The sequence below is a fragment of the Maylandia zebra genome, linkage group LG14, assembly GCF_041146795.1.
Source record: "Maylandia zebra isolate NMK-2024a linkage group LG14, Mzebra_GT3a, whole genome shotgun sequence".
In the NCBI taxonomy this organism is placed as follows: domain Eukaryota; kingdom Metazoa; phylum Chordata; class Actinopteri; order Cichliformes; family Cichlidae; genus Maylandia; species Maylandia zebra.
Window position 1 is genome coordinate 34,262,264 of NC_135180.1, and position 26,723 is coordinate 34,288,986.

The following is a 26,723-nucleotide window of genomic DNA, read 5'->3' on the forward strand; positions in this document are numbered from 1 at the left end:
TCAGTATCTGCTGTATTGTTTATACCAGTTAACTGAATTAATAAATCATGAATCATTCATGAATTAACTGATTTATTTCTTATGCAAAATAGTGTATATACTGTATAAAAATTTGTTTACAATTCATTACAGTGTCAATATAAGGCAGTTATAGTACAATTTTCTCCCAATTCAAAAAAACACAACAGGAAAAATCGCAGTCGACACACACATGCACTGTAATGCAAAATACTGGCTCTGTGAAGGCACTTGGTAAAATCATGAAATTTAAGGCTTTGAATGTAAGATGGAGTTTCAGTTTTTGCTGGAATACAGTTGGAAGCTCATTTTTGGACCAAAATACTCCAAAGACACAGATATAAAACAGGAGACATATGTGCATTCAAAGTGGTATAGCATCTGAACATGGAAATTTAAACCAGTACCTCAGCCTCAGCACCACTGTTTGTGGTTCAGAAACAATGTGGTACTCCCACTGAGTCTACAGTACCAAAGCTATTACAAGAAATGTACACTTTTAACAAGAAATTTCCATAATGCTACTAGTATAACATACTATTTTATATACAAGTACCTTTGATGTATACAACTAAGAAACACAGCGCCTCACTGACATTTTTTCTCATCCTGAAATGTGTGCCAGATTATTGTCAAGGCCATTCCAATGACAAAATTATAAACTAATGCAAATACATAAAAAATAAGTGCATACTGCTGTGTCTTTCTCTTGGATTCTGCTATGTACAGCGCCAAACAAGTGGCAGGATGATGTCACATGACGAGGTTAGTGATGTTTTCCAGTCTCCCAGACTCTTCCCATCAACAGAAAATACTGCAAATGTGTCATGTTCTCTCAGGTTTGTTTTCTGCTACTAAGAATAGGAAATAACTGAAATACAACAAAAAACCCCAAACAAAAAGGATACACACATTATAAACACACACAGATACAAAAACATTAGTGCAAGTTGTAGAAATACAAAAATCAGCATTTAAAAAAAAGTGTAATAACACTGTGCTTGACATAAAAAAGTAAAGGTAAAGAGTTTATCCCATCAATTGTCATGGATAATGGATTCGTTTCCTACATCCATCCACCTGTACCTTGAATCATCTCTGTCCTCCTGATTTGACTAGTACGTCTGTCCCTCTAGAAAATCCTCAGATTCCTGAGTTATAGCAAAGATATATACATACGTGAATCAGGACATGCACATGTAACAACTGTCAGTGAGGAAAGACTTGCTTTGTTCACACTATGAATCGCTCAGTGTACTTGATGCACAACCAACAGTAAAAACCCTGGGGAAGATACAAGACTTTGTTACAGCGGCACACCGGGCTCCGATGCAAATCCTGTATTATTACTATGTTTTTTAATGAAGTACCTTTACTTTTATTTGCAATTTATTTTTTATTTTTTTTAAAGATGTATATTTGGAATAAATCCTTAGATGGAGTGCAGCCAACACTGTGCAACTGTTGGTTGCACTCCATGGTGGAGGTTGAGCATCATGCACAACCTCCTCCATGAAGTTCATATTTTGACACTTTTGACAATTTGTAAGATAATGAAAAATAGGGTCCAGTTAAGGCAATCAAGCAAGGCATTCTGAACCTCTTCATAAACTTTCTTACTGTAGGTATTAACATAACCTTAAAAACAACAAGTTTTCTGATCAGATAATTCACCTTGTGTAAAACAGGCTCTGCTGGTTCTTTGTTCCAAGAATGAGTGGACTTTCTGCTTCAAAAAATGTTTCCTTGGGTGTGACAGGTCCTCCATACAAGTGCTGACTCACTGTAAAGTTCAAGCTTTTGGGTTTAGTCTGGCAGTGTCTGAGCTGGTTTTACCAAGAGGTTTATTTATTTTGTTTTTTTTAGCTTAATTACTCTTTTGCATTCAGGTAGTTAAACAGAAATGGTGTGTTACGGCTAAAGCAAAAGGGAATTCATTTCACTGATTCTGCTGCAGTGTGTGTGGCATTGTAACATGTAATGTACACCTCTTCACCCTCTTATTGGTAAGGGTGTACCCAGCTGCTACAGCAAATGTAATTTTACACTCACTTGGCTCTGGATAGTGTAATAAAACTTCATAAGACAAGGTTGGCTTATAAGGCGTTTTTTCAACCCGTCATCTTATAAGAAAGGGGTTGAAAATAAAATATCAGTCCTTCACGTCCTTGGAATGAATTTGGCTGCTTGTTTATGAGTACGTCTGTGCAAACTATATATAGAGAGCCACATAAGGTTTCTTCTTGCTGTTAGAAGGAATCAGCGACGGGCTGGATTATGTTCTTTGTACTTGAACTGGGATAGCACACTTTGGCAGTGACCAGTCTTGTCATTTTTAGGCAGTGAGTCTGTCACTGCCAGGGCATTTTCTTGGATCCATTCCTGTCCTCGAGCAGCTCAACAGTTGGAGTGCGATTGGGAGTGGAGTGGCATGATGACTGTAGAGGCAATGTGGCTGTGGAGGATGATACTGGCATGTCCAGGCTCTCCATGGAGTCAGAAAGGGTTCGGTTGGTTTCGTGCTGTGGACAGAGGACATAACGGTTGGGGTGGTGGACCTCCACTGTGGTCACAGACTCCAGGCCTTTCAAGCAGAGAGGGGATGAGCGTCCAGTGGGGTCACGACCACCAACGGCTCCGAGCTCCATGGAGGACTCGTCCATGTTCACGTATAGAATCTCATCTGGATCTTGTGGGTCTGGCAGATCCTCAAGGGCTTTTTCGAGCTCACAGCGCAGTGACTCGAATGATGGACGATCTTTTGGGCTCAGCAGCCAGCAGGAGAACATCAGGGAATAGCTGGAGGAGACAAAAGAATGTTAGTGGAGAATGTACTGTTAGCATGATAACAGTGAACAGTGACATTTAATATCCCATGGTGACCAAATGTTTTTATAGAAATAAGCAGTTCTGCATTTCTATGTAATTTATTTTCCTGGACAATACTTTTAAATATCGGATAATTTCTAATAATAAGCTCTATATTTCCCACTTGATCTTAAAAGGTCCGTTTGGCTCATGTTAAATTTTGGTTTATATTTTAATACATTCCGTGTTTAAAATCCTCTTTTTTCCTCACTTCAGTTTTCTGTGCAATTATGTATAATGTCAGTGTGACTGCTGTAAAAGCAGAAAGACTGGAGAAGTCTTTAAGCGTGTAGCCTTGGTTGAGTTATGGAAACAAGGTACTTCTATTGGAGATTATGTATCGGAATTTCTGGAGCGGGACCACGCCTCCAAACACGCTCCTTCCGGTTGTCATCTATATAGGTTCCCCCAGTTCTGCAAGCTGTTCATTCTCGTTCACGTGCCCCACCCTCCCTCCCTCCTTGTTCTCAATTCTTTAACTTCTTCATTTCTATGTAGTGCATGGGGATCTGCCAGGCCCCTTCGAGGCCTTCCCCAAACCACAGCTCAATTCATGTCAAAACATTCACTTTTACCTACTAAAACGCTGTCAAACCTAAAATGAGGACGTGGGCCCAGCTAGTGAAATGAAAAGGGAAAAGATTTCATTATCAGCAAAGTGTTTTTTATCAAGGATACTCACATGCTGTCCAGACAGTCTGGAGGCTGCTTGAGACGGTTTCCTTGTCTCAAATAATCATAAATCTCACTATTTTCGACCCCAGGGTATGGCGTCTGACCCCGAGTGGCGATTTCCCACATGGTGACTCCAAATGACCACTAAGAGGGAGCAAGAGAAAGATGGAGAGGCGTACAGGGAAATAAAGAGAGAGAGGGCGAGGAAGGGTTTAGCATGAATTCCTGTAGACTTTACACACCTTGTCACACATTAGTGAAACATGAGTCTACACTGGTCAAACACTGGCTATGGAAAAATATCACAGTCATGTTTGTCTTGGATTTTTGGACATCCTGCTTTATGAACAAGCACTAAAGAATGCAGATCATTTTAAGTGCTGCACTGTATAAACACAACTGCACATGTGCATGGACACTTAGGCCCTTAAAAATACTGTATATGTCATTAGCTTACCAGCTGCTAAAGTTGATATCACTCACAGATGTTGGTCAGGACATATTTATGCATATTTATACTGACATTTACAGATATTTTGGTAAATAATTTTGTCTTCATGACCAGCTGGTATGCTTAAGCAATGTATAAAGTACTTGTTTCTGAGTACTTCAGGTCTTCTAAAAAAATTTGACTATACAGCTTTAATTCCCAAAACACATTGTTAACTGTTTGAGAAGGGGTATTTTTGTTCCCAAGCCTCTCTAATACTGAAAGCCTTTGCTCTGTATTGTAGGGCACACAGTAACAAACACACAGAAGATGAACTTACCACATCACTCTTTGTGGTGTAGACGCGGTCAGCTAAGCTTTCAATGGCGATCCATTTTACAGGCATCTTGGAGATCCTGCCCTGTCTGTAGTAGTCTCCATTGTAGATCTTCTTGGAGAGGCCAAAGTCAGCCACACATACATTCATATTCTCATTCAGCCTGCGAAAGGGCATTTAGACACGAGCTAGAGTTATTACACTTGTGTTGGTCCTATATATATTGAACAGTATCTACATATCGACAGTCTTATTTAGGTTTAACATCCAAAACATTTGTTTTGTACCACTCATAAACTGGCAAGGCAAGTTTATTTATATAGCACAATTCAACAACAAGGTGATTCAAAGTGCTTTACCGAGACATTAAAAAACAAAAACAATAAAATGCATTATTTAAAATTGATTAAAAAAAACAGTAGATAAAATCAGAACAGTAGGTAAAATCAGTAGTTAGAATATAAGTTTTGAAATTTAAGCTTAAAAGTGTGGATGGCAAGGCTTGCTTGCATCATTAGTCTTTTATTCTAGCAAAAAAGAGACTAATGCCTAAAACTGACATCTAATAGTCATGTTTAATATTAAGCAAAGTCTGTAGTTCTTGCTTTACTTCTTTACCGAGATCTTCTCCAACCATTGTATGTTGGATAAAAAAAAAGGAAAGAGAAAGAGCAAACGAGAACACCCACAGGAAGTGAAAGAGCAAAATGCAGAAGCAGAGATTGTGCTTACATGCAGTTGCGGGCAGCGAGGTCTCTGTGGATGAAGTTCTTGTTGCTGAGGTATTCCATTCCCCTGGCAATATCGGTCATGAACTTAACCAGCATTTGAGATGGGAGGTACTGCAGGATAATACAGAGAGAAATAAGTTTTGTTTTTGTTCTTTGTCTAACAAAGCTGATGTGTACTTTCTGTGCAATAGAGGGCACCAGAGCCCATCGTGTTTCAAGTCTGAATGGAGCACTCCTTTGCTCCAGATACTCCTCATGTGGAAACAATAGAGTTCAGCTCCACTGTGTTCTTGGAAACTGTGCATGGGTGTTTCAATACTGTGTATGGATCTTGTTTTGATTAGGCTTGTGTTACCCAACTTCGCTCTTCAGGGACTTACTGCGTAAGTCAGTTTAAAAAACCAAAACCAAAATAAGTATTAATACGTAACACTTCAAATAAAGACTTGTGTTTCCATAATCTCTGACTCTACGTGTTGCCGGAAAAAGTATGGGTGGAGACTTGTTTAAGAGATCTTTGAATCTCTGTTGAACTTTGGAACCCATTTAGCTGACAGACATGTGAACTTATTAAGCTGTTAAACTGTGTGGGACTGTATGTGTGCATATGCATAGGTGACTGTGAGTGTGCATGTCTGTTGCTGATTTTGTGCATTTGTTTGCTGTAATCAGACTAACCACAGGACAGTCTCCCAGCCTTGAGTATAGCAGATAACTGTGCAGATCTCCATGTTTCATATACGGCAGAATGACCACAGGGGAGGGATATCCTTCACTCTCCACAGTCTGTAGACACACACCTATTAAAAAAAACAAAACACAAAAAGAGCTTAGTATGCACAGAGACTTCATGCCTGTTCTGTCTATTCAGAAATTAACGTCATTTTACTTTTAATCCCCAAAGTCTTGACTGTGTATTTAAATAAGTGTCTACATCTATGAAGAAACAACACACAATAACTACAACACAAAGGATTTGTTTTCTTTGGCTCTTACACAGAATACACAGTATATCGCTAACATTTCTCTGTGAGTTTTCTGGATCGTCCTAAAAAAACAGCTGCATTGAGCAACAAATGCCTCCAGCGTTTTCAGTTGGATGCAGACAGAAATTTCAAAACCTAAATGGCTATGTATCATTAAGTGTAAATTAGAAAAAACACAACCTTTTGCAATTCAAAATTGCCAACTTTTGACATGCCAAGCAGCAAAAATGCCAACTCACCAAGGAGCCTCATGACATTGGGGTGGTCGAACTCTTTCATGCAGGCAGCCTCTCGGAGAAAATCTTCCATCTCTGAGCGTGTGCATATAGCAACTGGGGAGAAGAAGGTACAGAGGTGAAGCCACATCACCCATATGTTACTCAGTAGGTAATGCATGGCACTAAAACCAAAAGGTTGACAGTTTGCAAGAATAAGAAATAAACTATTTGAGAAGGCCTTTTGACTCCCTGGATTTATTTAACTGTGAATTTATACATGTCAGCATTTTTAACCACTGAAGTTGTTTAAATTTTTCAACTAGAGTCCCTCCATAATTTAGTTTTGAAAAAAAATATCTAAAAAAAATTATATGGGGTAAAACTTTCTCTTCTGCCAATATTTTCTAAAAGCTGACTTTGTCCGTTTTCTGATGAAAACTGAGATTTTTGCCCTGAACACTTGTAAATTTTTGACCTAAGAGGCTGCTTATCAAATGCCCTGTGTTCCAGAGATGAAGGGATTCATTGTAGAGATTGCTGAGTACTTTTACTGTCTACTCACTTTTCATAGTCTTGACAGCGACTTTGAGAACAAACTCTTCTTGAGTCAGCAGCCCTTCCATCACAGAGCCAAACTCCCCTGAAGACAGAAAAACGTAGTTTAAAAAGCAATTGAAAATTGCCACTCATTCATTTCTCAACTGTAAACAGTTTATACAGCTATTAAACAGCAAACCGCTTTACTATACAAATATATAACATATTTGTCTGACAGGAGATAAGTAGAAACCTGCATTGGTGCTATGGCAGACAAGTCTATGAACATGTACCAATTTTGATAAAGAAGTGTTAACAAAGCCTGTGATTAAATATATGTATATTAAAAAAACAACAAAACATCGAGCACTACCTTCTCCCAAGGTCTTTCCCAGGGTTAATTTATGTCTGTCCACCATCACATCTTGGAGCTTCTGCTTCAGCTCGTCGCTGATGCCCAAGCTGTTCACTGAAGAAAGGGGAGAAAAAGAATTTTAATGCTGCTTAGCTGCCTGAAGCAATTTAATTAACAACACAGAAATGAGAGAATAACAGCCTGAGTTTGCCAAACAGCCTCGCTAGCTTTCCCAAAACCGCAATGCATGACACTAAGCCAAAAACAAAGTGTTTACTTGTAAAACTCCCCCAAAATGAGCATTAGTCTTTCCAATTTTAATCAGTTTGTTAGTAACATTATTTGAAGTTGCATTCAGATAGTACATTATCTTTTTTATGCACTTTTTCAGGTACATGTGTTTGTTGCAAGTCTAACATAGTTTTATGTCTAAAAGACAAAACAAAACCATTAAAAGTGAATCAAAATGTTACCAGGACCTAATAAATAATATAACATACTGAAAGTAAAAATGCTTCAATTACAATGCAAAAAAGTGCAATATTCTTTAAAAAGCTCTGTTGGGAATATGTGACCCCAGTTTTGTTTATTACCCTTTTCTATAAGTCTATGTGATCCTGCAGAGACCAGGTTGGGTTGAGGGACACGAGGTCAGAGGATTAGGCTGGTTTAAATACTCACTCCACAGCTGGCTGTCATTGAGCAATAGTGGTAAGCTGACTGCGCTACACATTTTAGCTCTGTTTTCACATCTGGGCCAGGATGTGACAAGGCTACAACATGCTCAGAGATCCCCTCCAGCTGCTGCTACACCATCAATCTGTCATGCATTGGACAACAATCTACTCGGTCTTCAGGCATGTTCCAACACATGCTGGCGTGACCAGCTATTAGCCAAGGCTTCTAACATCTAGAGCTTCGGGGTTTGACTCCACTCTGAGAACTGGCTGAAATTACCGGTCAGTGTCCACAGCTTTAATTCTGTCTAAATCTCTCCAATCTGATCCTTTCCCTTTTACCCAGTGCAACTTTCTTCATTCACTCTGAGTCTATAATATCTCTTCATCTCTGTATCTTGGCCCCTCTTATTTTACTCACTGAATCGTTTTTTTCTCTCTTTTCCCTGCAGTTTTATCTTACTCCTGGCCTCTTTGCAGCTATTGCAAGCTGAGACTTGACCACGAGGACTAAAATACTGTGTGTACTGGTTACAATGGCAAGACAGGTATATCAAATCACGAGGACTCTCAGGGACTGCTGGCTGGGGAAAGCACACAAACTACTGCTTCTATGATGCTACCAGTTTGAGTTAAATGGCACTGTTACTTTATTTCCCAACACCACATGCCTTTTCCCAATTTGGAAATGTGGAGCGGTTATTTTAACTTGTTTTTAACATCTCCAGTATCAAATTAAATTTAACTTTAATTTGCTTATCTGAAGAGTCTAGTTTAATTTTGATGTTCATGCTTCATTGCACAGGCCATAACTTCATTACTACATTTCCTGCACATCTAATTAATAGGCCTATTAAAAGACTGTCTTATGTAATATAAAATGCTCACTGTTGCTATGGTGTATGTCAGCTGAATGAACTCTCCAGGGCTATTATTACTGTGGGAAATGAATTACCTGTCAGAGCATTTCTGGCTTTGATCAACCAAAACAAACTAAAGATGTTTTTCTTGCTTTGAAATAATGAGAATAGAGCTGTAATTGTGTGACGCTTTTCTTCCACAGAACTGCTGGTTCCTGTTATGTCTCTTTCTTTAAGGGCATGTTTGGGCATGCTGTTAATAAAGAGTACCTATTTCTGCCAAAAGGACAGCTGGATGCAAATACAGAGTATCAGCTTTCTGCCAAACATGGCAGACTACAGAGGAACTCACATGTTGCTTCTGTAGTCCTACGGCTGTACGAGCGGCGAGCACGGTACCTGACCACCAGCTCTCCACTCTCCATCATGGGTTCAAACGCCTCTCTGTGAAAGGATACATCACAAGAAACAGAGCAAAACACAAAGTCAGGTCACACCAGTGAACAAAAGTGAAAAGATGGATTTGGGCTACATTTCACGAAGCTATTTTTAGTCTTTCAAAACAAATGTTATTGCTTTATATAAATGCTTTAGAAGTGTGCAAGTGAGGCAAGCGGGCTGAGACCCAGAAAAAATTGAAACTTTTTGGTTTGGCACAGTCACTGAGTCCCTCCCTTCCAGCCACAAGGAGCAGTAACACCCTACGCACCCAAAGCGCGTCTCCTTGCGCCGCAGCTTGGCCACGTAAACAGCCAGGAACACAGCTATGGACACAGCACCGGTAATGGCCATCACCACATAAAACCAGTGCCAGGAAAAGGCTGGGGGCGATGATGGACCTGAAGGAAAGGGTGTGGATGGAGACAGATGAGCGTTTAGTAGTGTAGGTCTTGTAATTTGGAGTGGGGATTTAGGAGTTTAAAGCAGTAATTAAGTTATTTTATCAAAGAAGAAAGAAGACATGATTTGTGTAAGTTATATTAGCTAGATGACAAAAAGCATGCTAAAATATACATGCTGAATTGTTGGGAATAATGGTATGAATCAAGTGAAGAAAGTGATAAAGCAGACTCTTTAAGCTAAATCAAAAAGTCCTTCTTTTCCTAAAAATATAGTCATTTTCTTCACTCTAGAAATACTTTGCTGTGCCATTTCCCACACTGAAATTTACTCTCCAGTCACTGCCACAATCTACTGCTGAACACTCACAAACTCTACCCAGTGTTTACAACTTCTCTTTCTTTTCATACTCATCCTCCACAACTTTGCTTGCTTGTTTTTCTCCTTTCATTTGCCATTTTGTTGTTTGAACTGTCTGTCTAGCTCTGTTAGACAAAGCAAACAGAGATTCTCACTGCTCCTGCCAGTTATAAATATTTATGATTCTTCTCCTCATTCAGCCCCATACCCCTCTTCCCCTTTCCCTTCTCTGTGAGATCATCTTCCCTTTTTTTTTTCTCTTCGTTCCCTTTTTTCTCAAAATACACAGTGAAACAGACTAAGAAGAAGTAGTCCAGTTATGGAGAAAGAAACATGAGCTCACTTCCACTATCACTGTCATTGTGTGCTACTCAGAGAGGTGACAGAAGAATGTTTGTATGTGTACATAAAGCCAGTCATTGCTCACCTCTAAATTCACCCATTTCTGCTGGTGTAAAAAATAGAGAGCACGTGTTAATATTTTGACTTTTTTAAAACAGATCATATCAAGTATATTTTAGCAACCACAATTTCATCAAACGAAATCATTGCTTTATAAGAATAATACGTTAATCACACCTGTTGCAATGAATTACGATTTTGTTACTCACCAGGAACGTTGAGTGTCAGAGTCTGAATGGGTGCCCAGGGTCCTTGACCCGCCCCTGTATAGGCACACACTCGGAAAGAGACATTGGACAGGGGGACAGACAGATTGATTGCGAACTCAGTGCCCAATCCGGTATTGACGACAACCTGAAAGAAAAAAATCGGTCTGTCATTATTAAGAAAAATGGACATTTTCTCCATGCATTTGTAAATTTAGCAACTTTGTTGACTGTGAATGTGTTCCTCACCTGCTGAGTAGCAGGTGTGCTGTACTCCACCATGTAACCCTGCAGCTGCCCATTTAGTTTTCCTGATGGCTGCTCCCACATTACTAGTACCTCCGTCCCATTTAACTTAGCAGTCACATTAGCTGGTGGATTTTCAGGCACTGAAAAAGAAAAACAACAACGAAGCTCTGAAGCATCTCAGTTTTCTCTCTCCCTCCTGCAGACTAGGATTGCTCAGTTTTCCTGTTTATCCCTCTGTGTTACCTTGCCCACTGGTAGGTGGAATTAATCAGTGCATCTGGGAGCACCCGTCCACTTAACTTGTGTCTTTCACACAATTTGTAATGACTCATGGAAACAATCAAAACAATTTTTATTTATAATTATTGTAAGTGTACCATCAGTACTTTAACTGTGTGCTAAGTGGCCTGTGTCAGGCGGACTGGAGTTAGCCAGGCATGTGTTGTTTTGACAGCTTAGAGCCTCTAGGGTGTGGATAACTCTAGCAGCTGGAGGGAGAAGATGTCAAAGAATGTGGAGAATTTGGCTTTATTAGGACAAAAAGGCATCTGAGGGCACCGCAGACAGGGGTGATTAGTCAAGTTCAGAAGCTGCTCGGGTCTTTCTTTGTCATTATGGTTCAGTAAAGTCCTGTGTCTACTTCACTTCACACAGTTCCTTTTCTGTTGGCCATTCCTGTTATTGTTTTATTCATATTTATCTGGCTTTGTTTTTGGCATTTGGGAGAAGAGAGGGGAAAAAAGGCATCTGGCTACCAAAATACCCACTGGAGAGAAAATCTAGCTGAATAGCATGCTAGAAATAGTGTGAGGAATTTATGCACTGTGTGTCTAGTGTGTGTGTGTGTGTGCGCATATGTGACTGATGCACTGTTTAGGACAGAAAACCAAGAAAACTTTCAATAAGAAGAAGTGAAGGCTTATTTCCTGTGTTAGTGTTTAAAGCTTACTTTGTGTTTGCTTCTCACTCTTGGTATGCTCCCAAAGTCACACAAACAAGCTGGACACCCACACACACCCACGCATGAGCTAAGTCACCGTGCGTTTGGGAAACACAGCCCAGCCCTATGGATGATGTTATCAGGAAGCGTTTGGCGGGTGATTGTTTCCACATGTGGTCCTTATTCTTCCTGCCAGCGGCAACAAAAGCAAACTCTAAGTCAAGTTTGTTCCAGCAGTTCGGCTCCACATTTGCTTAATCATCTGTCGGACTTTCTCTCTCTGCGTTCTCCACCTCTTTGTTGCCCATACTCTTTTACTCTCCTTCTCATTTTCTCTCTTTCCCTGACTTCTATCCAACATAATTCCATCATCTTCTCTCCAAGTTTTCTTCTCCTTCATTGCTCGCCCTGTTTTAATGCCGTTCTTTGTTCATGGAGTGGCGAGTTCAAGTGAACAGACATGTTGATGTAAAATGTAAGATTAAAAAAAAAAAAAAAAAAGAGTTTCCCTTGGACAAAAATAATTAGATTTGCAAACTTCAAAAAAGGAAATGAGATGTTTATTTGTGCTTTTTCAAAAATGCCTCGTATTTTTTATTCTTCTGAAAGAATGAAAAGCAAGCCCTGACTTGGCAAGAGATTGAGAAAGAAACTCTTGAGCCACAATTAGTTCACTACAGCAAAGGTTCAGATTTGAATCCACAGCAGACTTAGTGTTTCACATCCTGTTGGGGTGAAGAAAGTGTCAAATGATCAGATTTGGAAGATTTTGAAAAGTTGTTTGAAAGCAGGGATGTGACTCTTTCCTCATTCTTTATTCTTTTTTCCATTCTTATAGGCTGTAGGCCCTTTATGTGGTTGAACATATGTATGGAAAAAGGTCATCCTTAAGCCAGAAACTGACTGGTTCCCATGCATGAGAACTAGGAAAGCTCTACACAGGAAACATGTGCAACACAAATGTTAGTGTCATCAAAAATGTCTTAACTTTTAAGGCCATCCACCTTCTTTCAATTTAACAGCACAACCGAGTGCTGTCTGTCTGGGAAAAAGAGTCATTTAATGCTTGAGAATGCATTTTTGTTGGCAATAGTATTAAGCAGGATTAAACGTGACACGTGTGCACATTGGGGTATGTCATCATGACTCACTTCCATTGGGACAGTGAATCGGGCTGTTCTGTGACTGTTTATTACATCTCTTTGGGGGTACAGACTGACGTTATGCAAGGTGTGTACAGAGAATCAGGACTCCATTAACAGCCATTTAGTTTCTTAATAACTGATTCTTTGTTTATTCTGTCTGTGTGTTTGTGATTTTTTTTTTTATTCTGGGGTTCTTTTCAGACAAATAAAATAGACTTGTGGTATGTAAAGAAACGCAATAAATGTAAAATCTCATCTCATCGCAGCGTTAGGATTAGCGGGGTGACATGGGTCGACTCGCTTCCTCTCCCTCTGACCAGCCCTACCCCCTCGTCCTCCTGGGAAAAAAGTAGACTGGGAAAATAGCTAGATAAGTGTTTTCTCAAAGCACCCGCTTCTCCCATTTTTTTTTCTGCTCTTCCATCCAGTCCTTCCCTACTCTCACCACCACCACCACTTTTTCCCTTTTTCCCACAGTGCCTCGCTCTGTGTTCTGGAAAGGAAAATCATAAGTCAACTGAGGTTAAAAAAAGGGGGGGTGGAATGAAAGATGAAGGAGTCAAGCTGAAAAACTGGATTCAGAAAAACTTGTTCAGCTTGTTCGGGGGTGCAGGAAATCACATCCTCAGCAATGTTTGTTGGATGACGTAGAAAACACTGGCTGAAAGATAAATGAGTAAAAGCAAGCCCAGTTCATCTGGAGGAACCAGATGAAGAACACGAGACATAAAGGGAGAGAGAGTTCAGCATACATGCACAATTTATGAAGGATTTAAGGAGGCAGAAAGCTACAGAAGGCTTCAGGCTCAAGAGAAAAACCTTGTGGGAGTTTGTCAGAGACTTCAGCAATGAAGCACATGGAAAATGTGGAAAATATTGGTGTGCTGTAAACAGCCAAACTCTCTCTATTGTTCTCTAACTCAGTTTACCCTTAATGCCACCTGAACTATTTTTCTCAAAAGCTAAATGTTATGTTTCATATGTTGTCATTTTTTTCCCTGTAAAATGAAATGAAGATTGCTTTAGCTCAAAAAAAGAACTGAAAATTCTGCTTGTTCAAGGACTGCTTCCCTTTTGCGTCTTCCATTTATGAGAAAATGAGAAATACTGTGTTTACAGATTACAAGCAGCTTCCCTCATGGAAACCCCCAATCACTGCTCCTGTGGCATGTCTCCTCTCTCCATTCCTATTTATCCAGGGATACAGAAAGCATGAGCTGGCATGGAAAATCCCACCTCAGTCTAAACTCAAACACAGGCTAGCATTAGAGTTTGGACAGAGTGCAGCAATCCTAACTGAAGCCTTTCAGGAGAATTTAGCATCTACCTTCCTTTTCTCCATCACAGCCTTTTCTGTCCCTCAGCGCCAGTCAGCCTTCTACTTCAAGAGTTTATATTTAAAGCTGGGTTCACAAGGGTACAGTCACTCACATCTGGTAACCTTCATAAACACAGACTAAGGAAAAGGGGCACAGTAAGGAATATTATGACTAATGGTGCACTGTAAACTAATTCCCTAACTTCATGTTATCAGAATTCAGAATAAGTCTTGACTTATAATGATCCAAGTTGAAAATAATTCAAAAGACTCTGCAGGGAATTACATCCACCTTAAAATAGATCCAGAAAAAAGGGGTCGTGGGGCTAAAACACTGAACTTTTGCCAGCTTGAATTCTAGACAAGACAGAAAACAGTCAAAGTGACTCATGCCCAAAGCATAAGACAGCAATGAAACACAGCTGGAGTATATTAACTACATCTTAAACATAACATAGTATCAGATATGCAGACCTAATAAGTGAATTAGGCTTAAGTCAGAGTTCCAGAACTATGATTTGGGCTTTAATCTACTTTGTCATCCTGGAACAGAACAGCTAGGCCCTGTGAAGCCATCATCTTTATTATTACTGTTTTAGTCCCATTGAATAGGCTTAGCTGAGAAAACAACACTAACACATGTTCAGTGTGACTGAGGACATCATTCTGTTAGCATATACTTGCACATTTAGCAGTAAAAGTATCCCGCTGGCATTTGTTTGAAATGCACTTATAGAAAAATGACCCTTACTACAGAACAAAAACACCATAAAAAGCAACTCAGTGGTGTTTTTGTTACTGTGTAGATTCTGTCCTGGTCTGGTTACAGTTCACAGAGCCTTGACCTTGAAATACTTATGAAGAAATAATCTCACACACAGCGACATAAAAAGATGCGCACATCCGGACAAGACATCCTTGGTGAAAACAAACAACTCTGCAAAACTAACCTCCTTCTTTGGTACGTAGCTCCACCCAGGGAGACCAATCAGATGGGCCTTGGCTGCTATGGCAGGCCACTCTGACAGCATAGAGGGTGTGAGGCTCCAGGTCTTTGATGATGTGTGAGGATCGTGGCATGGACACAGTCTGATTATGGATCAGCTGATGTGGGCCTGCTATGATGGACTCTCCTGAATGTTTGGCCTGGAACATTAAGATGATAAACATTATACTTTGTATACTTTGTAAACAGTGGTTCCTAATAATCAGATTTACTGGTTTACGTGCAAACAAGAAGATGATGTGCTGTTTTTGAGTCCAAACAATGACTGAAAACGATATAAGGAGAAAATAGAAAATCCCTTTGAGCCATGCCAATCTCTTTAACAAATCAAGGAATTTCTGTATGCATCTCTGTGCTTTGCTTGTTTATTTAAATTTCTTCACAGACAGGCGAATTGGTTGTGCAGACAAAATGGAAAAAACTGAATTCTTTTCTGCAGTTTCTTAAGCTATTATTTGTTGCTGCTGCTGGTGGTGGGGTCATTAAGTGTTAATTTTTAACAATGCTGTAAAATGTTCCTTTGCTGCTCTGAACAAAAGCCAAACTCAGCAAGGTAGACTAAAAGCAGAACCCGCCAACCAGACATCACAGGCAGAAACCTGCTGTCTCTGCAAAGTCTTTATGGTAAACACATTTAAAGAGGAACACTAGAAAACAAAAGCTTCTTTGCAGCAATTTTATAACCACATTAAAGTTGCTGGTCTAGGCCATTGTTCTGCAGCATTGTTCATTATCAACAAACTTGTTTGAGATGGGTGGAGTTCACAGGTGGAGTTAAAAACATTATAAATAATATGCCTAAAAATGAGCAGCCACACAAACATATGTTTGTAGCAGGTGCTGATGTGTACTGTTTTACCATATAAAGCAGGAATGGGTAGAGGATGAGTTATGGCAAGAAAAGCAAAGCAAAATCTCTTTAATTTAAAACTAGGCTAGCAAAAGGCTCTGAACTAGAGAATTAGCAAAAAAAACACCATGAGCAGTCAGAGGTCATGTGCTATAGGAAGCTTAAGTCTTTTTCCTTATGGCATGAGTTAGACATCTGAGGATGTCTTCAGTTGCATGAATGAGGAGAACTGTATGAATGTGTGTGGGTTTGTAAAAGCTCGATGAATCACCGTCCAGCCTGCAAAACAAGTGTGTTTAATCGAATAGTACAACTCAGCCCTGAGTCACACTCCAGCATGCATTCCCCCTTGTATGGCTCAGACCCACAATACCTGCTGTCACTGACCTTTCCTGTTTTCTTTTAACAACTTTCTCCACGCCTTTCTTTCCTTCTTTCTTCCCTTCTTTCACCTCTCTAAACCACTGCCTTTTCATGTTTCTCTTCACTACACAAACAACCGTTAAATTCAGCTTTTTGCCCCATTCTCCTGAAGTAGGCCCCTTTTCTTTTTCCCCTACAAGGGTAAAGGGGTTAGAGAGAGATGGAGGAAGGGAGGGGGCAATAGTATCAAGAGGTATGAGGGGCAGCTTTATTAGAACCAGACGTTTAGGGGTGGTGCTGCAGTGTTCCCTTCTCCAGGAGAAAATTTTCCTCCTCTCAGCTATGAGCTATAACGGCCTCAAAGCATGATAGTGGCAGAGAGACACTTACAGAAAGAAAGAGAGGGAGGGAGCGGCCCTACATAAGTCCAAGAGGCCACTTTCCCAGAGTGAAACATGACCCACTGGTACATGAATAAAGCAGGGAGGGGTAGAGGATGAGTTATGGCAAGAAAAGAAAAGCAAAATCTCTTTTCTTTAAAACTAGGCTAGCAAAAGGCTCGAGAATTAGCAAACAGAGGAGTCAACGATCAATTGTTAACAGGTAGAAACAACAAACAGCTGCTGTGGTTATTCCAGCTAGGGTTCTGAGCTAGTTGTGCTATTCACATCTCCCACATTTACGTCTAGTTTTTCTCACCTGAACAGAACAGTTGACTATCTGGTAAGTACCTCCGAAACCAGGTTCCCACGATAAATGAAGTGCGGACTGAGTGATCTCTACAGCTCTCACATCCTGAGGTTTGTTGGGGAGAACTAAACAACAAAAACAACCCCCAAAATTAAAGATGTAAACATAATTATATGCAGATAAACTAGCAATGGCTGAAGTGACACTGCTTTCATGGGCTGACACCTACCAGTGATGGTACCAGATCGGGAGCTGGCCACACCCTTACGGTTCTGGGCCTCACAAGAGAAGGTGCTGGTCCTGTTCAGGCCTGGACAGAGAAATGAAACATCCAGGTGTGAGGAGGAAACACTTCAGTATGCTGAGTTGCATGTGATGTCAATGTGAGAAAAATATAACTAGAGTGAGAATAGCACGAGGGTAAAAGTTCCCATTCAGTAACATCCTCTGTTTGTCAGTAGTATTAGGTAGTAGGGTGCTTCTTCCTGAGAGTGTAATGGTCGTTAATCCAGGAAAGACTTACAGATTTTACATTTTGATTTGTGGTGTAAAAAAGTGAAAAAATGTGCAGCTGCTTCAGCTTTGGCAAGACAAGACAGTGTTAAACGTTTATACCTTATCTAAACATTTCAAGAAATTAACTTTATTCCATTGTGAACAATGAATCTTAATGTGAGTAAATACATGCAGAATTCAGGTTTACTTGTTGCACATGTTTAAGCAACGAGAGCTGACCAAAGCTGTGTACTAACACAAATAAAAGAGAGGAAGAAAGAGCAGGATAAAAAAAGTGTAGTATGAATTTCAATGATAGAATATCAGTTACTATAATATTAAGTTTGATCAAGCCAATAAAAAGCCATATAAAGCGTAGGTGGAGATTTGCTGATATTCAGGTTGAAAGGCATCAAAAATGTGCTTATTCTGGTATAAATCATAATATTTTTAGGACTTGGATGTAGTTTTGATTAAATAATTTTTTTCTCAATTGGCTATAACCAATATTATTTTCCACAAGATCATCAAAAAAACCCATTTTGGTTTTAACTGCTATTTGACGTAATTTGAGGTTTGGTTTTTCAAAACTGCAGCTTCATGATAAAGCAAAAGTTTCAGGAGTTGCAAATGCTTTTTGCTTTGTAGGCTGGAGAACAAAGAGTGCAGCCTAGCTGAAGTCTAGGTGTAATATGCTGAGCTGCTGCCTTCAAGAGGAGCTGGGGCTCCCGTGAAGGGGGAAAACAAGTATGACACACTGACATTCAGCAGAGAATGAGTCCTCTGACAAAGTGACTCACAGCGTGCTCACACATTGAGCATTTTGTAATGAAACACAGGCCTACACACACAGACAGACAGTGAAACATGTGACATTCAAGTTTATCACTGTTATCTAACACCCCAACATTGTCAATAAGCCACAAGCTGAGAGTGACAGAATCATGCAGTGTGTTTGTCCTGCGCCGACGGCACCATGCCCCCATTGTGCCGTGGCCGGAAAAAGAACAGGGGGTACGATCCTCGCTGGCTGTAGTGAGGGGTTGTGAGAGGGGAAAAGGAGGGAGGGGAGCGTGAGCTGACCACTGGCTGTGTGCGACAGTGAACTGCTCATCAAGCCAGATTGCGCCACTTGCTCGTGTCTCCTTCCTTCCTCATCAGAAAACCACAAAACAACATCCTTTAACAGCTGGAAATGTCATTATCTGTTACTAGGAAGAACCTCATGATCCGTGCAGTATTGACCAACAGTGTCAGCTGGGAAAGGCAGTGCGTGGCTTTGGTACTTTTTTTTTTGCTAGACTAACATTTTCTGTGAACAAAGTAATAGTGTTAGATTTCTCAACTTTCTTAAAAGGAACTGGGATTGTGAATACTTTAATGGTTCATGAATAACCAAAATGGTTTAGAACTGAAGGAGAAATGAAACTGATAATGAAGTTGAAAGCGTTGACTTTAGCAGGGGAGTAAACCAAATCAAAATCAAATCAAATCACTTTTATTGTCACATCACATGTGCAGGTACATTGGTACAGCACATCTGAGTGAAATTCTTGTGTGCGAGCTTCACAAGCAACAGAGTTGTGCAAAATACAATAATGTAAACAAGCAAAATACAAGAATGGCTACATCTGAAACTAATAAATATATGTACAATATATAATAGTATATGCATTATGCAACATAAATATGCAACATAAATTTATTTTGATGAATAGATTTTTTTTGCCCAAGACACAATAAAAAAAGAAGAAAGAAGAACAGTTTATGAGGACTTCTCAAATCATGAAGCCACACATGTATGGCTCTTGGTTTCTTGCTGGTTGGAATGTTCTTCATTCCATTTTTCTTTATGGGCTCCTTGAAAGATTATTTGTGTTTGCCTTGGTTTGGATCTGTGGTCTGCCAGGCCAGCTGTCCATACCAGAGTTGTGAGTGTAGGTTACCATCAATCGGGTCCTAGTCAACACCATGAAGCCTGCTCCGATGAGTCAAACCAGAGCCTTCAACTGAACTTCAACCGCTCCTTACTCCTCCCTTTTTCCTTCTGACTCAGCCTCCTCTGTTTTTCAGCCTACCACTGGTAGGCTAGCTGGCAGGCATCTGTAGTTTGCATTCAAGCAGCAACAGAATCCCCCTCCTTTATCTCCTTCTTTCTTTTATCTCCTTATGTCCTCTGCACATCAATTTTCCATCTCCCAATTTCCCAATTGTCCTTTCTGTGCTTGCTGCTCCTTTTTACCCACAAAACCACAAGGCATGTCCTCAATGGATTCACTGGCAATGTGCCAGCCTGGCTCTCTCTGGGGAGGGTGGTTATTTGGTAGTATTGTTTTGGCCATGAAAGGAGGATTTGAAAGTCTTTCAAACACAGGAGATAGTTGCTATACAGTTTTTGAAGAAGGTCATTATAACCAGTCTAAATAGATTAGATTCAAAAACTCAACTCTGAACCACAACTTCTTGAAGGAGGACTTTTTACTCGTCTAATATTTAATTTGCATATTATTATTTTTACCTGCAGAAATTAGCATTTGTAACTCATTAATCATTTAAGTAATTAATCTTCTCAGTTTTTAAAATGTGAGGACCCACTTCTCTTGCCAACATGTCAAGTTTGGGGAGAATTTTTTTCTTTCGTTTTTTTAAAAAACTTTTTTTAACTTGATCATTCGTTATTGTTTTTATTTTCTCCTGTCCATTTCACTGTCAGTGCAAAATGAGGATTTGAGAAATCTGTTTGTTTAAACTGGACTAACTAGGCTGTTGTGCTTGACTGAGTAAAACATGATACCTGTGAGGTTGAGGGTTGAGGGTGAGAGGGCCACTGGATCCGTCAAAACATTCAGAGGATGGCCATCCTGTAGCCAGATGACCCTGACTGGTTCAGGAGGCCCGTGGGCTGCACAGTGAAGGCTGAAGGAGACATTCGCCACGACAGTCATGTGGTAGGGCTCCAAAGAAAAATGAGGAAGGCCTGAGAAAGACTTAGCTGAGTCAGGGTCTCCACTCCTTTAAACAATCCAAATCTATAGACTTCTGTAGCTGTGGTTGTTTAATAACTCACCTTCCAGCTGAATACCACCCTCATCAGAAAAGGTCTCATTGCTTCCTGATCGAACAGCACATTTGTAGTAGCCCATGTCAGGGAGCTGGACTTTCTCAATTCTGTTATGTATATAAAGAGGAATATTTTCAAAGGTTTTGTAAAGAGCAAAAAATTTCAAAGCAAACTGGTAATACAGGGAGCTGATGTTTACTTTCTTTCTAAATTTAACATTCAGTCAAGCCTGAATAAAATATTTCAAGTTACAGCAGATTAGACAAATGTGATTTTCCTTGGGTTGCATAATTTCTTTGAGAATTGATTTCTCTGGTTCTCTACTGAGAGTGGAAGTCAACATGGTGACATAATCCAGCAACAGCCCTGTTTGAGCTAGAAACAAGACGGGGTGGAAGAACAGGAAATAAACACATTTTTAGACCAGGTGTGACTGCTTCACAATACATAATCCTTAAATCTTAAAACGAAAAGAAACTTCCACATGTTAGCAGCCAAAACTGCATCCTACCTCAGTGTGCTTATGATAGTCCTACTGTTGCTGCCAGTGAGAACTTGGTACTGATTATTTTCTGCATGCTCCAGTGGCACACCATCTTTCAGCCAGATCACATCAGGGGACTCCTCGTCCTCACTCCCTTTACCATTCAATTTGCACTGCAATGTAACAGGTTTGCCCAGTGAAGAGATGACAGTAGTGGGACTCTTTACAAACTCCAAATCTTTGAGAGAGGAAAGAAGCAGAAGAAGAGGTTAGCATTTTTCAAATGCAAATTTTTTGCAGTCCAACTGCAACTGAAAACGTATCTTTAAAGAACAAGATTTCCCACTCTTCTCTTTTCTATAGAATCTGTGCAGCTACAAACTGAGCGTAGCATTACTTCAGACAATGTTTAGCTTTGTCTGCAGTCTTGTTACATCAACTGATAACAGCTGATCTCAGTCCAGCCCAAAAAACCTACTGCTGGCTCAGATGGTACCCTTCTGTGCATTCTTCAGGCAGATATCATACAGGCAACACCATGTCCTGCTCCTGCAAGCTGCTTTGCAACCCACAGTGACCCCCAGTGCCTTCATTTCATCTTCTGCTTGACCTTAATGTGACGTATGTTGTCACTTTGTTGATGCTTGCTTTGAGCTGTACATGTTTGTCTTGCTGTTTCTTTCATAGGACATAATTTTTCTACCACAAACAGTCATTACTAGAAATGAAAGGTTCACTCTTTTTTTGGGCTAAAGTGGTCCTGACTCAACTGTGATTGTTCTGCATGCATGCGCATGACACCTTTCAGTAGTTTAATTCACATAATTAGATTAACTACATTAATCATGTCATCTATCCAATATAAAACAAAAATAAAGAAAATGCCTAAGACAAACTCCCATAGATTAAGGTGAAATAGTCCAAACAACAATTCAAAACCCAAAGATATTTAAATCACAGTGACACAAAACACAGAAAAGTAGTAAATCTCCACAATCCACAGCAAGTAGCAAATTTTGGTTTAATAAATGTCTGGAACATTAAATCATAAACAGAATTGCTGTTGTCCTATTAATCAATCAGCTAATATGTCCAGCACTAAAGTCTTCACTTGATTCTGTCTGATAAATATTTATTGCTTGTGACAGACTTACTTTTGCAGTTGCCAGGATATGATAACCCGAGCTTTTGAAAGACTCTGGTTATCTCGTGCTCCTACTGATAGTGAGGCTGACCTGAGAAGGGCAGCACTGATACTGAGACAAAGGCTTCTTGTTAGAGGAAGGTTGCCTATGTTGCTTAAACAATGTCTGAGAACTGAGAGCCCAACACAAACTAAACGTAATTATAATCACAGCTTCTTCATAACAGTATTCACAGACCTGCAGCCTATAGATGTCTGATGTCAGAAAAATGTTGAAAACGGAGGATCATTCTTTCTTTTTACCTTCTGAAACTTTCAATGATAATGAATTAGAATACGTAACTTAAAAACCCAGATTTTCTTTAAACCATCAAACTGGCAAGCGCACATAAGATGTGCACAGATTTGTGATACAAGAATTCTTTTCTTTTTTTCGCAGTATCACATAAAAATGCAAAGCATCCACTCAACCAACCAAGCCAAGGCAACTCCTTGTAGATAAAGAAAACATAAATCATTTGAGGATGAGCAAACTTGGTTTTCAGAGCAAGAATGAAAAAGCACGATTTTCTCAAGCTTGTCAACACGCCCTCCTCGTCTATTTCATGGTCACCTTTCAACCTTTGACCCTTTACAAAGACCCCAAAGACCCATTTCACTATAACACATAAATGGCCATAATTCAACAACCAAAAACAGATTTAAAATGCACCTTTTTGCAGTACTTATTTTACTCTTAACTATAACATGTCTTGACAGAGTGTGTGCTTCCCCACCTCTTTGTCTCTGTGTGTTTTCTGGCATTAAAAGTCATTCATCCCTTTATTTTTTAAGCTTGGCTGAGCTCTTTCAATATTCTACATGACCCTGGCTTTGTCCTCCTCCCCCTCCAGTGCATTGAACCAAAAAAGCCTCATTTTCTCTCTCTGTATCTTTTTTTTGCTGAATTCATATAATAATAACCTTGTAAACATTTTACAAGATTGCAGACAGACAGAGAGGGGAGGCTACAGACAAACTGTGTGTCTCTGTTTGTGTGTGGCCTGTCTCCACTGATTCATTGGTGCCTAACTACTTCATCGCCTCCCTATTGTTCCCCGAATTCCCTTCAGGTCCCCCACTTTTTCCCTGATCTTTTCTTTCCACCCTGCCTCTACTCCTACTCTCCACTCTGTGAGAATGCTCAGATGTTAAATGTCATTGGTTGTGCACATACCAAAAATGTCTGACACAGTCTTAAGCATTTATCCTCCTCTCCCTCCCTGCTTTATCCTCCTGCATTTTTAACAGTGTGGAATCCATTCACTGCCGCGCCTTTGCCCTTTCTCCTTTTCATGCCATTCATCACTATACATTTTGCCACCTCCCCTCCAAACTCTCTACTCTTGCCCTCGTACCCCATCCATCATTGGATTGGAGTCTGAGTCAGACAAGCTCTGACTCACAAACCAAAGCATTTGGCCCCCTGAACCCCTCCTCATCCTTCAGATCCTCACATCCAAATAGGAACTGAGACATCCGAATAAAATTCTCCATTCTTCACATCGGTGTCTCGTAATCTCCCTGCCTGCTAGTCATACATATACTTAGGGCAGCTGCCCAAGAGACAGAGTGACCGCAATTGTCAAAACACATAAGCTGACAGGTGGACGTCCATGTAGGGATACTGTTTTCATCAACTGGGTGCAATTGAAAGTTCCCAAACAGTCAGTAAAGTTTGTTTTAAAAGATAATTAACATACTTTTGAAATGATTCTGTATAGTGTAGAAAGACTATTTTCTTAAGAAAGCAGAAATTTGGCTTTCAGCTTTCATCTTTGGCGTTCAGCAAACATTCTCTTTGCTGATTATGATTCACCCATGTCTCAAGATGTTTACATTAAATGCCCACCTTTCACTTGTTTCAGTACAGCTATCAAATTCCAAATCTTGTTCGCTTGAACTCCCAGCATGAATAAACATTGATCACCTGATTTCAGAAACATTGCCCTTGAGCAGTTAGTGTTACTGGTTGTTACCTGTCAGGTAAAACTCCCCTTCACTTACTTTGATTGTATTATAATATAATAATAGTATACAATAATATCAATCCTTTACTTGCTTTTGATAACTTTTTTATGTTGGCCAGATGTTGAACGCCCCTGCAGCTGTGGTTAGCCAAAAACAAATTGAGTTAACGAGGCAGAGAGCTGACTGTGCTAATTGCTCTTTACGATGTTTCCCCCTGCACACAACTAACAGGCATATTGGGTAAATAAAAAAGCGCCCCGTTTCAGTTAAACCTTACCTGTCAGCGAATCTGCAGATGTTGGTATCCAAACCGAAAACATGACGGTGAGAATCACAAACGACCATTTAGACAAATTCATATTTTCTCTCGAAAACAAATGACCTCGGAAAAAGAGCTTCATGAGGAGAAGAGTCATCCTGGAAACATCACCAGACTCCATTACCGCATCGCAGCAGCTCAGAGATTCAAAGTTACGTTTTGCTCTAAAGAAAAAGAAAAAATTTCTCTGACTTGGCAGGTGCTGAAAATGTTGAGTATCCACAAATCAAGACCCAAACAAAGCGAATCCGAGCGTTTCAGTTCCCCGTTTTATGAAACATGCGGTTAAAAAAAAGTCTCTGAATTGCCACAAACTCTTGAGTTTCCCTTATCCTGTTGCTTTGGTTGGTTTCAAACGGAGCAGGGCTGTCTCCATCAAAAACTTTCATCTACCATGAAAAAGCGCACAGCAAACGACGCTCTAAACTTTTCCTGTCCAAACGAGAGTCTATTTCTAGCGATCAAGAGCATATTTTTAAACCAGTCTTTCCTGCAGCCGGTTGTCCAAAGTCTCTATCCTGCCTACAGGTTCCCTGCGACTCCAGACATTCCCCTGGCTTTCTTATCCCTCTCCCCCTTTCAAACACGATTCAAATTCCTCAACTCAAGTTCTTTCCACCCTCCTCATCCTCCTCCCCCTTCTCCACAGTCTCCCTCCTTTTCTCAAAGGATGTGAGAAACTCTGCGGCATGCTGATTGTCTCGGCCCAATCTCCCATTCGCTTTTTAATTACACAGGGATGCCCAGAAGTTGTAAATGTCTCCGTAAATCAACCGTTTCGCGCTTGAAACACTGTTTAAAACACAAGCCTGTGCATTTCAGTGTGTGCAACATGACAGCATCATGTACATATAATAAGAAAACATAATGTTACAGACCTGCCTTTTTAATAATAAACGTTTTTCTTTTTTTCCTAAGAAAAATATATATTTTTAAATCGCGCTGTCAAAGTTAATTGCTTATACACGTCTATTGTTTTTCTGTATACTGTTTTATAATAATTAAAACATATAAATGTTTAAAAGTACTACTATTAAAATACCATATCCAGGTTTAGCAGGTTTTGTTATTAATTCTTCATTATCTTGCTGCTGTTTAAAACATTTGAACATGTCGATTTGTTATTCCAACCAGTCAAAAGCAAACGTGATGTCAGCAAAAATGCATTAACGCATTACAGAAAAATATTCAAACTATTTTTGTTTGCATTTACTCCATTCTACACAAACAGAGTCACCATCACGATGTCTGGGAATTTGTTTGAAAATCCGGATTCAGTCATAACAATTTGAAGCACTCTCAGCTGTAGTCTAAATAACTGCGGCTTTCCTTGATTTACATCTAAGTTACTGTTGTAGATCGCGATGTCTGAAGTGTGTTCTGTGTGTGCGAGAGGAAATGCTTCTTGCTGCGTGAGAGAAGTCCCTGCAGGGTTCTCATATCATTCATGAATGAATTGATCTGCTGTGTATATTTCTGTTTTTTTTTCTTCTTCTCTGAAAACAATGAGATGGGCTGGAACTCAGGTTGCGAAGAACTCAGTCCGACTGCCCCTTTAAGAGTAGCTCTGCGGACAGTGTTGTGTTCCCAGGGTTTTTAATGGAGACAGAGAGCCACTGAGAAAGACCCCATTGTATATGCTCTCCTTTCAATCGGGGCCTGAGCAATGGTGCTCTCACTGCTCCCTGATAGAAGCACAGAGTGGAGGGAGGGAAGAGGGTCGCAGAGGGTGGTCCTGCATAAGAAAGCGGGGTGTTCAACTCCAAAACACAAAGTTTCGTGGCTAGTTGGACCTGGAAGGAGTGAATGTTTGGCTATAAAGGGGGAGGGGCATCAGGTCTAGGACTCAAGGAGTGTTTAGGTTCAAGTCACGCTAAAATCTGATTCATCACACACCAAGACCCAAATATTTAAAGACCTTTACACGAAGCTCAAGTGGATTAACAGAATTAAAAGCGAATGGTCTAGGTTATAAAACACTTTAACCGGCAAAACAAACTGTATGGGCCCCAGCTACTCACAGAGTAGTAGGCTAGTGCTGAGCTCATATCCCTGATAATCTCAAATGCTTATTAACAAAACAACCTGTCTTGAAGAAGAGTGTCTATTGGCTGGAAGACATGAGAAACACCTTCCTGCTACTCTCCCA

General features: G+C 40.0%; 1 protein-coding gene across 2 annotated transcripts; it reads right to left on the reverse strand.

The window, feature by feature from the left end:
* Positions 1 to 55: 55 nt before the first annotated feature.
* On the reverse strand, positions 56 to 25,185 carry axl (AXL receptor tyrosine kinase). 2 transcript variants are annotated; one of them, XM_004569563.6, is made up of 20 exons: positions 24,533 to 25,185; positions 21,129 to 21,339; positions 20,624 to 20,724; positions 20,351 to 20,533; positions 17,291 to 17,371; positions 17,071 to 17,186; positions 15,103 to 15,298; positions 10,750 to 10,889; positions 10,504 to 10,648; positions 10,320 to 10,337; positions 9,402 to 9,531; positions 9,045 to 9,136; positions 7,174 to 7,269; positions 6,826 to 6,903; positions 6,285 to 6,377; positions 5,738 to 5,859; positions 5,061 to 5,170; positions 4,332 to 4,491; positions 3,569 to 3,705; positions 56 to 2,817 (listed from the first exon to the last, which is right to left on the reverse strand). In XM_004569563.6, the coding sequence occupies exons 1-20, from the start codon at positions 24,693 to 24,695 to the stop codon at positions 2,370 to 2,372; spliced, it is 2,820 nt and encodes a 939-aa protein (XP_004569620.1). In that variant the 5' UTR covers positions 24,696 to 25,185; the 3' UTR covers positions 56 to 2,369. The 2 variants fall into 2 exon arrangements, with proteins under 2 accessions (XP_004569620.1, XP_004569619.1); XM_004569562.6 differs by having other exon boundaries at positions 10,320 to 10,340.
* Positions 25,186 to 26,723: the final 1,538 nt, after the last annotated feature.

Excerpts from the sequence above, each read along its gene's own strand:
- axl (XM_004569562.6), bottom strand. The coding sequence starts at position 24,695 with ATGGAGTCTGGTGATGTTTCCAGGATGACTCTTCTCCTCATGAAGCTC. Across the intron at positions 10,649-10,749 it reads GCACACCTGCTACTCAGCAG|GTTGTCGTCAATACCGGATT; the intron begins GTGAGGAACACA and ends TTTTTCTTTCAG. Across the intron at positions 10,341-10,503 it reads TCTGACACTCAACGTTCCTG|CAGAAATGGGTGAATTTAGA; the intron begins GTGAGTAACAAA and ends TTTTTACACCAG.